Source organism: Haliotis asinina, chromosome 3, assembly GCF_037392515.1.
Source record: "Haliotis asinina isolate JCU_RB_2024 chromosome 3, JCU_Hal_asi_v2, whole genome shotgun sequence".
Lineage (NCBI taxonomy): Eukaryota > Metazoa > Mollusca > Gastropoda > Lepetellida > Haliotidae > Haliotis > Haliotis asinina.
Genome location: NC_090282.1, coordinates 44,769,953 through 44,783,626, shown reverse-complemented (window position 1 = coordinate 44,783,626; position 13,674 = coordinate 44,769,953). Strand labels below are relative to the sequence as shown.

General features: G+C 40.8%; 2 protein-coding genes across 2 annotated transcripts in view; one reads left to right on the top strand and one right to left on the bottom strand.

Moving 5' to 3' along the window:
* LOC137278103 (organic cation transporter protein-like) overlaps nucleotides 1-13,674 on the top strand; it is a 512,032-nt gene that overhangs the window by 128,899 nt on the left and 369,459 nt on the right. The gene's annotated exons all lie outside the window — the stretch shown is intronic.
* Nucleotides 938-13,674, bottom strand: part of LOC137276872 (kelch-like protein 9) — a 101,856-nt gene continuing 89,119 nt past the window's right edge. Inside the window, exons 4-6 of the mRNA XM_067808520.1 lie at nucleotides 12,886-13,068; nucleotides 2,832-2,984; nucleotides 938-1,631 (exon numbers count right to left, since the gene is read on the bottom strand). Of these exons, the coding sequence (XP_067664621.1) occupies nucleotides 1,177-1,631; nucleotides 2,832-2,984; nucleotides 12,886-13,068 (791 nt within the window). The 3' untranslated portion in view covers nucleotides 938-1,176. The remainder of the gene's footprint in view (nucleotides 1,632-2,831; nucleotides 2,985-12,885; nucleotides 13,069-13,674) is intronic.

Below are 13,674 nucleotides of genomic sequence, written 5' to 3'. Positions count from 1 at the left end.
AAAACGACATACAATCATAGGTAGTGATCACCTTTTTAAATGATAATAGATTTCTCTGGTAACTTTTTTTATTTTGCTATTTTCGCCATCCCGATGAGGTTTTTTTTATCTAACCTTTGCTTATTTAAGTTTCCCATTGTTCTCGACAAATCGCCACGATGGAGAGGAAAGAAATTATGTTTGCGCCCACTGAATAGTCCCATGTCAATCGATTGGAGCATATTAGTCTCAGGCTCAATCAGACATTTGCAATGACAGTGAATGACATCACTGACATAGAATACATGCAGTTCTGAATATATGCCACCCATGCTAAGTGCAACAATGTCTTAATACATATTTCAAGATGAGTAACTTCACATCTGACAAAACTTAGACGATCAAGTCGATGGTTTAAAAAACACAATTACAGATGCCTCAGCACCTGTTGGTAGCCACAGACCTCAAGAACTGTAGTCTTCAACAAGAAACCTTAGAGTGAAAGTATACACTGCCTCTTAACCTTGTTCTCTTGGAGAATGGATCTGCCAGTGGGTTAATTGATGCGAAAAGCAACAACCTTTCGTGATCTATGACATTTAAGTTTCAATGCCGAAGGAGAGTTAGACCAGACACGAATTAAATCAAGAAAATTAGACAAGCCTCTTTGCTCTTGTAACTTTAATTCCCTTGGCCTTTTTAAGTGCTGTAATGCCCAAAGCAACATCGGTGAACCCTGGTCATCAAATAGTTATCTCTGACCTTTACTGCCTGACCCCTGGGACAGGTGCTGGACAGTTCGGCCAATGACGGCCAAATATATATTTTCTGTGCAAGAAACGGTTTTGACATTTTGATGGCTTCATATCAAGGATAAAACAGAATACCCATCAAAGGTCGAGGGTTATGTGAGCCTGGTCATTTGAATTATGTATCTGTCAGTGACCACGAGATAAAGTAAAATATTCCATATTTATTATTTTCAAAGACAAGCCTTTGAGCAAAACGCTACCCTTAATTATACATTTACAGAATGTCGATGACATTGCAATAATATTAACTGTTACTATAATCTGTCCACAGATATTAAGTAAAGTTGTTGAAAATATAATATAAGTATTAATGGTTTGATAAAAAGGAATAGTGAATTGTTTGCATGTTTTCATTACCACACCATATTTTATAACGAGGGTCGGTTCATGGTGGTTCATAATCTGAACGGTTCCTTTTATACAGTGTGATTGTTGCACCCGCTAACCCCGTGTACGGATTGTTCAACATGCAGCAATCTGACCACAACTCTCGGGAGGGACTGAACGACTCTACGCTGTACAGTCGAGTTCGAGAGTCCCAGTTATAGCCTCCAAGAATGAATATCTTGTCCGCAATGGCAGTCGCTGCAAACTCGGCCCTGGGGGTCCTCATCCTGCTCACAATAGTCCACGTATCTGTTGTCGGTACGTATCTCTCAATTGTGTCCACGCAGATGACACGACTGTCCACATCCACAGTGGCACCACCAACCAAGAACAGAGCACTACCTACTTGCTGGAGATGGGCAAAGAACCGGGGTATTGACAAAGGTGCTCTAATCTCCCACTTGTTTTCGGATGGAAGGAACCTTTCCACGCGACTCGATACGAATTTGGTACCTGAAAAAATAGCGAAGTGATGTCTTGATTCTAGAACTGCATATATACGAAAAGCAATCGCATTTTCGAAAATGAAATTGAATGCAAAAAAAAACTGGGAAAAATATGGTCACCAGTGAACTCTTTTCGGTCGACAAATAATTTCAAACAATTTATATTTCCAAAGAGGTACCATCAGGCTTTTGTACATTTTACACATAACATGAAAATGTAAACAAAAAAATCATAATCAAAACACACAGAACAAAAATAGAAATCACAAAATCGGAAAACATGTCTGCATGAAATCTTGTTGAAATAATTGTCCACAGTAATCAGATCTCTTTGGACATATATTTTCGGATAATGGCACAAATGTTTAGGTACTGAAGAGTATACCAAAAATATTGTAAAATATTGTATTTTTAACCGATTCACATAAAAAGAAATTATATGAAATCATCACAGCCAAACGGAAATTGGATCATTGTGCAAAATACATTCCTAATTTTACTCGCAATGTCTCTTTTGGCAGTGGAACATAATTAACGTATTATTTCAAAATTGATATTACTGCACAGGGTGTATTGTGTGCCACTTACAGAAATGTGACGTTGGGTTGAAAATAAAACATAACATCAGTAACATATAAGTTAAAAAACAGAGTGAGTGAGTATTGTTTTACATCGCTTTTAGCAATATTCCAGCATGTTCACTGCGTGGGACACTAGGTGTGGACCTCACCCATGTTGGGAATAGAACCTGGTCATCGGAGTGATGAGCAAACGCGTTAACGACTAGGCTATCCCACTGCTCTCATTTAAACAGATACGTTACCACGGTAATATAAAATAATTATAAGTAAAAAAAACAACTGTACCTAGACAGCTGTTTCTTTTACAGTGAACATAAAAAATAAATAAATAAATGACCTTTCAGACAGGCAATTTAAATTTTATGAGAAACCATTAGCGAAAAATTAGAATTGATGCCGACACTGATGACAGTTACTTGATATCTGCCAGAGGTATAACTTAACCATATGAGGTGCCATGTCTGTTCAAAGGATATGCCAAGTGTGATTTGTCAAGAAACTTCAAATTTCTGGTATGAGTGTCGTGTTTGAGAACGTATCTGTAACGTTGGAAGCCGCAAGCTGCTGCGTTACTTCATGGGCTTAAAGTCTTACACTAAAAGATGACTGACGGATTGCCATGTTACCTGATCCGCCTATGGCATACAACTTTCCGTGCATGGCGGCTACCGCCACGCTCCGCTTGGGTGCCGAAATTGGTGCTACTTCCTCCCATTCATCTTTACTTGGCGAATACCGCTCAACAGATGATAGAGATTCAGACTTGTTCACCCGTCCACCTGTCAGAAGGAAGTGTATGCGGCTGTATTCCTTGTCAGATGAATCAAATCATATAACCACTCACTTCTTGATTAGAATATTACGCTTTAAACAGAAACTACTGGTATTTAGTGTTACCTGACCGGATTCAGATCATTTCTGCATGTATCCAGCGAGCCATCCTCGATATCTCCAGGATTTGTGTTACGATAAATCTCCACTATATCCTGGATGCGTCTAGCACTACGATAATTTGATTACCTCCCTTGACTGTCTTTTTATCCAGTCGGGTGTCTACGCTGGGACGTTGAGCGTACCAATCACAACTCGCTTTCGCTATTTTAAATTATATAACCGATGAAAACTGGCAACACAAATCATACTGAGGAACTCTGAAAGAGGTAGAAGTAGCTCTTTTTATATATATATTTTTAGAGTTTCAGACCTGACAATTTGTATGATTTTCCCCAAATCTTAGTCGACCGCTGTCTTTGTTGACACTGACAAGCTCGGCTTTAACGGCGGCTTAGCTGTGATGCCAACCCAACGTATTCCCTGGAGATATCGTTGATGCCAGCGAGCATGAGGTGCCGGGATCGAGGTCACGTGTGACCGGGTGTAAAATCTTGGAGTTAAGTTTGAACGCAGACACTTCCGGCCTTGTAACATCCACTAGTGTACAGTACACAAACCTGTGCGCTTAAAAGAACCAACGAATGCGTTGGTATATGACCAGATGGTGGCCACGTGAATACGTGCAGACCTATGTGCGCGTACGGTAAAGCGCATTAAACATGGACAAAGGACTGTGACTATGCGTCTTACTCCACCCATCTGTGAATGGTTAGCTCGTAAGGAATGGAAAGCTGCAATAACTCAACGCGCTTTGTTGCAGAAAGAGTTGTGTGGTTCCTAGGGAGTTGAGATTCATAAAAGCCTGTGCCGTTGAGATTGACATCCAATGATCGAGGGAAAAAGCACTATCGCCTTGAGTATGCTCTAGGGCTTTTATATGTGCACAATATCCAATAATAATAAATGAATAAATCTATCGTCAGCCATACCGGAAGTTGGAAACAGTTTGCATATTTTATTGCAAGATACTATTGCCCTGGAACTTATTTTCCATTCTTGTAGATTTGATCTGTTAAATGTTGGGTGATTTGCTATTTCACTCGTCCCAGGATCCAAAGCAATAATCCAGCTATATGACAGTAGTATGAGATTGAGACCATGAGCAAGGTCTGAGCACGATGGCACACAGTCCACCAAACCTACCACAACTATCAATAGCATTGACCCGTACGACAAGTTCAGGGTCAGTCCTAACTGGGAACCCGAATATAGCATGTGTCATATATGGGACTGCCTGAGGAATATCATCAATATATTATTTGCTTATAATTTTCTTAATTAAGTGCATTGTCGATTGAATCTTGACTTATGTTCTCAAGTTAGTGGTGGCTACTTATTGAATCCTAAAAACGTCCCCAGCCCACCCCCATACAGAACCAAGCAAAACGTGCGTTTGGAACTGTTGCAACTTTGTATGGAGCCATCAGTGTTCTTCACCAAGCAACACAATGATTAGATTATCGTTTTCTGAATACTGTAATTTACGTAGACAGTGTGCATTCTATCAGTTTGTGCATGGTCTTCACTTTTTACAGAAATATATACAATGTATTTCAGAAATATTACCCATGCCATTGCGCTGACCATCAAGAGAACGGCAGTGTAATTTCGAATGCTTGATTTCATCTGACATCACTGGAATCTCGGTTTCTTACTTTATATTAAATCCAATACAATACGCGGCATTGAGTTTCAGAATTTTATGTAACTTTGGATTCCTTGCGTTATTTCTACATTTTGTATTGGATTAAATGAACGCAACACCAACTTCTACATCGGCTGAGTAATGACGAAAAGGTAATTCGAAATCTTTAGATATATGAAGATACTTTTTAGGCAGTGGGCCATGTCAAAGTCTGGAAAGCAAACAGTCAGTGTACGCATGGTCATTTAATACAATAGATATATAACTCTAGGACGTTTGACCTTTAAAAAAGGAAAACCTTCTACCAACGATCCATTTCAGTTGGACCAGCAACTCCGCCACACTTATATCTGATGTTTGGTAAACGCAATCTGTTTGTGAAATAGTTCATGGCCGTCTTAACTTCTACTTTGATATTCGGTCAGCGGATCGATGTGGAGTGTTGTCTCCACAGATAATTTGCATCTGTCTATGCTAAACTAATTAAAAGTCCCGTTGAGGCCATGGGCTAGTAATTGAGAAGCTTAAATTAATTTCATTACCCAACATGTATCAAACAACAAAAAGCAGAAAAAAGCACGCATGACGCTACTTCCACTCTGTTGGGTAGTCTTTGAACCGGCGACATCGGGTTTTGTTGATGTACATAGCAGCCTGACATTGCTTCAGTTACACCCACGGAAAACATGATAATGCACATGAAAACATAACAGGTTCAACAATTAAAAAAACACATCAGTAGCGAAAAACCCCATAAAGATGTTTTCATCTGTTCCAGTTTATAAGTGAATATGTGACACAATATGTATTCGCCTGTCTTGTCGAAATGATCGTACCTCTTCACGCTGGGGGAAGTCGAAAGTGGGCTTCGGACAGTGCAGTCATGTTAAGACTCTAGCCCAGGTGTCTGAATAGTTTGACCACAACGGCACTCCATCCTCACACATGCCTTCATGAAATACTGCTTCCTAGGGATAGGTCATTATCTAGACACGTCTGAGGCTAACAATAAACTATCCCAATTTCCATATTTCTTCTTTCAAAAATGTTATGTTCGCACAGGTTCACATAAACTTTATAACACCATTATTCATCATGCAAAAACAGACAAGGTCTGGTGCATGTAATGAAGGCACAAAGTGATTTCTTCCATCTTGTAATTACATCACAGGTCGCATTAAACAAGGCTATTAACTTAGGCATCCCCGATTAAAGCTGTCAAGACAATAAACCATCCGCGATGAAGGGTATCAACGTAACAGAGCATCAGTGATGGGGCCTGGCAGCATTGTGAAGCACCCATCATTGCAATATGTTAGCAATATAAGATGTTGAGAAATAAACCTGTCAACATAGTGAGCATCTGAAAGATAAACCTGTCAACCTAATGAACATCTAAAACCAAAACCTGTAAACACAATCAAGCCCCAAGGCTGCCAAGCTCTAACAACCAAACGTGTCATCACAGTCAAACCCCAAGGCTGCCAAGCTCTAACAACTAAACCTGTCAATACAGTCAAGCCCCAAGGCTGCCAAGCTCTAACAACTAAACCTGTCAATACAGCCATGCCCCAATGCTGCCAAGCTCTAACAACTAAACCTGTCAATACAGTCAAGCCCCAAGGCTGCCAAGCTCTAACAACTAAACCTGTCAACACAATCACACCCCAACGCTTACTTTATATTAAATCCAATACAATACGCGGCATTGAGTTTCAGCATTATATGTAACTTTGGATTCCTTGCGTTATTTCTACATTTTGTATTGGATTGAATGAACGCAACACCAACTTCTACATCGGTTGAGTAATGACGAAAAGGTAATTCGAAATCTTTAGATATATGAAGATACTTTTTAGGCAGTGGGCCATGTCAAAGTCTGGAAAGCAAACAGTCAGTGTACGCATGGTCATTTAATACAATAGATATATAACTCTAGGACGTTTGACCTTTAAAAAAGGAAAACCTTCTACCAACGATCCATTTCAGTTGGACCAGCAACTCCGCCACACTTATATCTGATGTTTGGTAAACGCAATCTGTTTGTGAAATAGTTCATGGCCGTCTTAACTTCTACTTTGATATTCGGTCAGCGGATCGATGTGGAGTGTTGTCTCCACAGATAATTTGCATCTGTCTATGCTAAACTAATTAAAAGTCCCGTTGAGGCCATGGGCTAGTAATTGAGAAGCTTAAATTAATTTCATTACCCAACATGTATCAAACAACAAAAAGCAGAAAAAAGCACGCATGACGCTACTTCCACTCTGTTGGGTAGTCTTTGAACCGGCGACATCGGGTTTTGTTGATGTACATAGCAGCCTGACATTGCTTCAGTTACACCCACGGAAAACATGATAATGCACATGAAAACATAACAGGTTCAACAATTAAAAAAAACATCAGTAGCGAAAAACCCCATAAAGATGTTTTCATCTGTTCCAGTTTATAAGTGAATATGTGACACAATATGTATTCGCCTGTCTTGTCGAAATGATCGTACCTCTTCACGCTGGGGGAAGTCGAAAGTGGGCTTCGGACAGTGCAGTCATGTTAAGACTCTAGCCCAGGTGTCTGAATAGTTTGACCACAACGGCACTCCATCCTCACACATGCCTTCATGAAATACTGCTTCCTAGGGATAGGTCATTATCTAGACACGTCTGAGGCTAACAATAAACTATCCCAATTTCCATATTTCTTCTTTCAAAAATGTTATGTTCGCACAGGTTCACATAAACTTTATAACACCATTATTCATCATGCAAAAACAGACAAGGTCTGGTGCATGTAATGAAGGCACAAAGTGATTTCTTCCATCTTGTAATTACATCACAGGTCGCATTAAACAAGGCTATTAACTTAGGCATCCCCGATTAAAGCTGTCAAGACAATAAACCATCCGCGATGAAGGGTATCAACGTAACAGAGCATCAGTGATGGGGCCTGGCAGCATTGTGAAGCACCCATCATTGCAATATGTTAGCAATATAAGATGTTGAGAAATAAACCTGTCAACATAGTGAGCATCTGAAAGATAAACCTGTCAACCTAATGAACATCTAAAACCAAAACCTGTAAACACAATCAAGCCCCAAGGCTGCCAAGCTCTAACAACCAAACGTGTCATCACAGTCAAACCCCAAGGCTGCCAAGCTCTAACAACTAAACCTGTCAATACAGTCAAGCCCCAAGGCTGCCAAGCTCTAACAACTAAACCTGTCAATACAGCCATGCCCCAATGCTGCCAAGCTCTAACAACTAAACCTGTCAATACAGTCAAGCCCCAAGGCTGCCAAGCTCTAACAACTAAACCTGTCAACACAGTCACACCCCAACGCTTACTTTATATTAAATCCAATACAATACGCGGCATTGAGTTTCAGCATTATATGTAACTTTGGATTCCTTGCGTTATTTCTACATTTTGTATTGGATTGAATGAACGCAACACCAACTTCTACATCGGTTGAGTAATGACGAAAAGGTAATTCGAAATCTTTAGATATATGAAGATACTTTTTAGGCAGTGGGCCATGTCAAAGTCTGGAAAGCAAACAGTCAGTGTACGCATGGTCATTTAATACAATAGATATATAACTCTAGGACGTTTGACCTTTAAAAAAGGAAAACCTTCTACCAACGATCCATTTCAGTTGGACCAGCAAATCCGCCACACTTATATCTGATGTTTGGTAAACGCAATCTGTTTGTGAAATAGTTCATGGCCGTCTTAACTTCTACTTTGATATTCGGTCAGCGGATCGATGTGGAGTGTTGTCTCCACAGATAATTTGCATCTGTCTATGCTAAACTAATTAAAAGTCCCGTTGAGGCCATGGGCTAGTAATTGAGAAGCTTAAATTAATTTCATTACCCAACATGTATCAAACAACAAAAAGCAGAAAAAAGCACGCATGACGCTACTTCCACTCTGTTGGGTAGTCTTTGAACCGGCGACATCGGGTTTTGTTGATGTACATAGCAGCCTGACATTGCTTCAGTTACACCCACGGAAAACATGATAATGCACATGAAAACATAACAGGTTCAACAATTAAAAAAAACATCAGTAGCGAAAAACCCCATAAAGATGTTTTCATCTGTTCCAGTTTATAAGTGAATATGTGACACAATATGTATTCGCCTGTCTTGTCGAAATGATCGTACCTCTTCACGCTGGGGGAAGTCGAAAGTGGGCTTCGGACAGTGCAGTCATGTTAAGACTCTAGCCCAGGTGTCTGAATAGTTTGACCACAACAGCACTCCATCCTCACACATGCCTTCATGAGATACTGCTTCCTAGGGATAGGTCATTATCTAGACACGTCTGAGGCTAACAATAAACTATCCCAATTTCCATATTTCTTCTTTCAAAAATGTTATGTTCGCACAGGTTCACATAAACTTTATAACACCATTATTCATCATGCAAAAACAGACAAGGTCTGGTGCATGTAATGAAGGCACAAAGTGATTTCTTCCATCTTGTAATTACATCACAGGTCGCATTAAACAAGGCTATTAACTTAGGCATCCCCGATTAAAGCTGTCAAGACAATAAACCATCCGCGATGAAGGGTATCAACGTAACAGAGCATCAGTGATGGGGCCTGGCAGCATTGTGAAGCACCCATCATTGCAATATGTTAGCAATATAAGATGTTGAGAAATAAACCTGTCAACATAGTGAGCATCTGAAAGATAAACCTGTCAACCTAATGAACATCTAAAACCAAAACCTGTAAACACAATCAAGCCCCAAGGCTGCCAAGCTCTAACAACCAAACGTGTCATCACAGTCAAACCCCAAGGCTGCCAAGCTCTAACAACTAAACCTGTCAATACAGTCAAGCCCCAAGGCTGCCAAGCTCTAACAACTAAACCTGTCAATACAGCCATGCCCCAATGCTGCCAAGCTCTAACAACTAAACCTGTCAATACAGTCAAGCCCCAAGGCTGCCAAGCTCTAACAACTAAACCTGTCAACACAGTCACACCCCAACGCTTACTTTATATTAAATCCAATACAATACGCGGCATTGAGTTTCAGCATTATATGTAACTTTGGATTCCCTGCGTTATTTCTACATTTTGTATTGGATTGAATGAACGCAACACCAACTTCTACATCGGTTGAGTAATGACGAAAAGGTAATTCGAAATCTTTAGATATATGAAGATACTTTTTAGGCAGTGGGCCATGTCAAAGTCTGGAAAGCAAACAGTCAGTGTACGCATGGTCATTTAATACAATAGATATATAACTCTAGGACGTTTGACCTTTAAAAAAGGAAAACCTTCTACCAACGATCCATTTCAGTTGGACCAGCAACTCCGCCACACTTATATCTGATGTTTGGTAAACGTAATCTGTTTGTGAAATAGTTCATGGCCGTCTTAACTTCTACTTTGATATTCGGTCAGCGGATCGATGTGGAGTGTTGTCTCCACAGATAATTTGCATCTGTCTATGCTAAACTAATTAAAAGTCCCGTTGAGGCCATAGGCTAGTAATTGAGAAGCTTAAATTAATTTCATTACCCAACATGTATCAAACAACAAAAAGCAGAAAAAAGCACGCATGACGCTACTTCCACTTTGTTGGGTAGTCTTTGAACCGGCGACATCGGGTTTTGTTGATGTACATAGCAGCCTGACATTGCTTCAATTACACCCACGGAAAACATGATAATGCACATGAAAACATAACAGGTTCAACAATAAATAAACATCAGTAGCGAAAAAAAACCCATAGAGATATTTTCATCTGTTCCAGTTTATAAATGAATATGTGACACAATATGTATTCGAACGTCAACTAAACCTGTCATCACAGTCAAGCCCCATCGCTGCCAGGCTTTAACAACTAAACCCTAAAGCTGTCATCACAGCCAAGCCCCAAAGCTGCCTACCGTAAGAATACAGCACCACAAACTTTAAAAACACGCTAGGCTAGGCTAGGTTCTGAAAGTGCTCCCCAAACGCCGCCAAGCTCCAACAACTTGTCAACACAGTCAAGCTTTAACAACTAAAAAACGCTGTTAAGCTCTAACAAATGACATCATGGATCAAGTTAACCTACCAACACATCTAAGCTTGTTTGACTTTTTTGTTTGTTTATTTGTTTAACGCACCAGGGAAGTTACGTGTGTATGAATGTAGCATGTAAATAATTGAGCCTGAACCAGACAACACAGTGAGCCCTATCCCCCTGGGCTGCCTCCTGCAATCACGAGTTCCCGAAAACCAATTCTGATCTAGATTTTAACAACCCGACAGCGTAGCTGTGCTGTAACAACTCATTAATGAACCGTGTAGAAGTTTAGTACTCTAAAGAGAGTTAGACTACAAACAATGTATCTACTTAGTGTAGCAACCTGGCATTGCAGTGTGTACGACTCGCCCCGTCAGTATGATGTCTTTACGACCAAACCAGTATGCATAAACGTAGGGATGTTTCAATGTGAAACCTTTAGATGATACAAAGCTTTTATGTCTCAATCTACAAAATAGAGACTTTTACAATTCAACCTGTGAATATAGAAAGCAAAAATTACGAAGAGTCATATCGAATCAGCCTTTCAACAAAAGTGTACGTAAACGATTCTAACTGAAGAATGCTAACTGGCAACTGCCTAACACATCCCTGACTAAACATAAGAGAATGTGTACAGATCCTAATGAGCGAGACGTAGAAATCGACATTTTACAACATTTTGGCAACCTGACAGCTTCCACAGATAAATGAAACTACCTGCAAAGCCACAGACACGCACGCACAGGCGCACGCGCGCACACGCACACGCACACGCACACGCACACGCACACGCACACGCCTCTTGCCGCCACAGCACTCTCTTTGACAAAACAGACATTTATATTTGAAGCTGAAGTAAATGATCCAATTCCATTACATTTTAACCCTCATCCCACCAACCGGGATGCTTTCAAAGCATCCATCACTTTCCCAATATCTTTATATTATCATTCCTCGGGCAACGTCTCAGCTACCTGCACAACATTCCTTGTTCATTTTAACAGCTGTACAAAAAGGGTTTTTGAACCTCGTTTGAAATCTCTGGACTATTACTGAACATGGGCCTCAGAGGACCCGTCACCCCTTCCTCTTCTTACAAATGATCGAACTGGGCATCGTGTAGGGCATCGTTAGTGAGGAGAATGATGAATTACTTGGAAATCGGAAGAATGCCCATTGGACACAAACACTGACGTTTTGTAGTACCAGAAGTATGACAGTAAAAAGACTGATGTCAGCATTGTACTTTGACGATAGAGCAGATCCGGGGCTTTGTAAAGTGACCAAACGTCCAGCAATTCCAGAAGTCTGAGATGTCTTTCAGTCTGCTCTGGGTCACTGCTACATGCCAGGATCAAACCTCACGGTTGATGAACAGCTGGTACCGCTTGGTGGATTCATCCAGTTTATACCAATGAAACCGGATAAAGATGGATTGAAATTGTTTGGACTCTTTCTACAAACTGAAATGCATTCTGGCATCTTGGCAAAGAACGGAACTCAAGAAGATGTAATCATATTGTTATGCGTTCAGCAGCGGCAATATTATTGGTTGGTTGACCATTATGTTAAGGTATTGAACAACGAAAACCAGTAAGTCGTTTTGGCTCCAAGTTTATTAAAACAGGTTTCTTAGATGTGAGGGTTGCTAGTAGGGTTTAGTCTTGCTGTTCTTGCACAGCTGGCATTTCCTAGGTGGAGCTGTCAGTCCAGCATCTGGCGTAGACTAAGTTGAAGCCATGGGCTTCACATAATGTACCAATGTGGTGTGACGAGCGAAAGCTTTATCCACTAGGCTAGCCAACCGGCCCGAATGTAGCGCGACAGTATGAATGGATGAAGAAGCCATACCGTTTGAGTGAGTGTGAAGTCGGACTACAGGAGCTAGACTCTGAGTGGGCGGACATGATCGTATGTGTGTGGAAATGACGGTCACACGGTCCAGCTCCAATCACAGACACCAAGTCCAGTCACCCACACGGTCCTGCTCCAATCCCAGTCCTGCCACCCAGGCAGTTCTGCTCAACTCACTGATGCGATCAAGCTTCGCTCACTCATTCTGCACATATCCTCCCCTCCTTCAGACGGTTACTCTACTTACCCACCGAGTATAGCTTGCCATTCAGCACCCCGATTTGGAAGCTCTCCCTGCGATACTTCATGCTAGCTATCTGGAGCCAGGTTCCGTGGCGGGGATCAAACCTATAAGCCGTGTTGAGTGGGGAACAATGGTCGTTTCTCTTCTCCCCTCCGACTACATAAAGGAAGCCATTGAGTACCGCCACTGTAATACAAAATACAACATTTTGAACTCAAACTGACAAATATGTAGAATTTTTGTGTGGCCTTTGGGTCACATGTGTTCTGTCTGATGATCCTAAAGTACCGTATGCATAGCCTGAGCATATACATCTATATGTCATGTATGCTTGACATTTCCTATATCATAGTGCACCAACACGACTCGCGTAGTCACTACAACCTAAAACTATCATCCAAACATGAGCGAGATGCCATGTAGAATGTAGAGTTTGACGATTTGTTGCTACTGTTGCTGTTCCAGTCGAAAAGAACCGAGATTCAGACATGTTGGTAACAGTAAAAATGTTTTGAAACTTTAAGGATGCTCAATGTAATATCATTGGAAGAGACGTGAACGCGTTGCTTTGACCAATAATGTCTAAATTTCGAACTTTGTGTCAGTCCTCGCCATTGAATAACACTGGTCTAAGTTTACCCATGAATGTAACTCGTTCCGAAACCCACTGAACTGTTCGTCGGTGAAGTATAAGCTTTTGCTTCAGATGCTGAGCAGAGTACGACTAGTACTTCACATGTAGCGATAGTATGATGATGACGCATAGCACGATCAGCTGGATTACTCTACGGT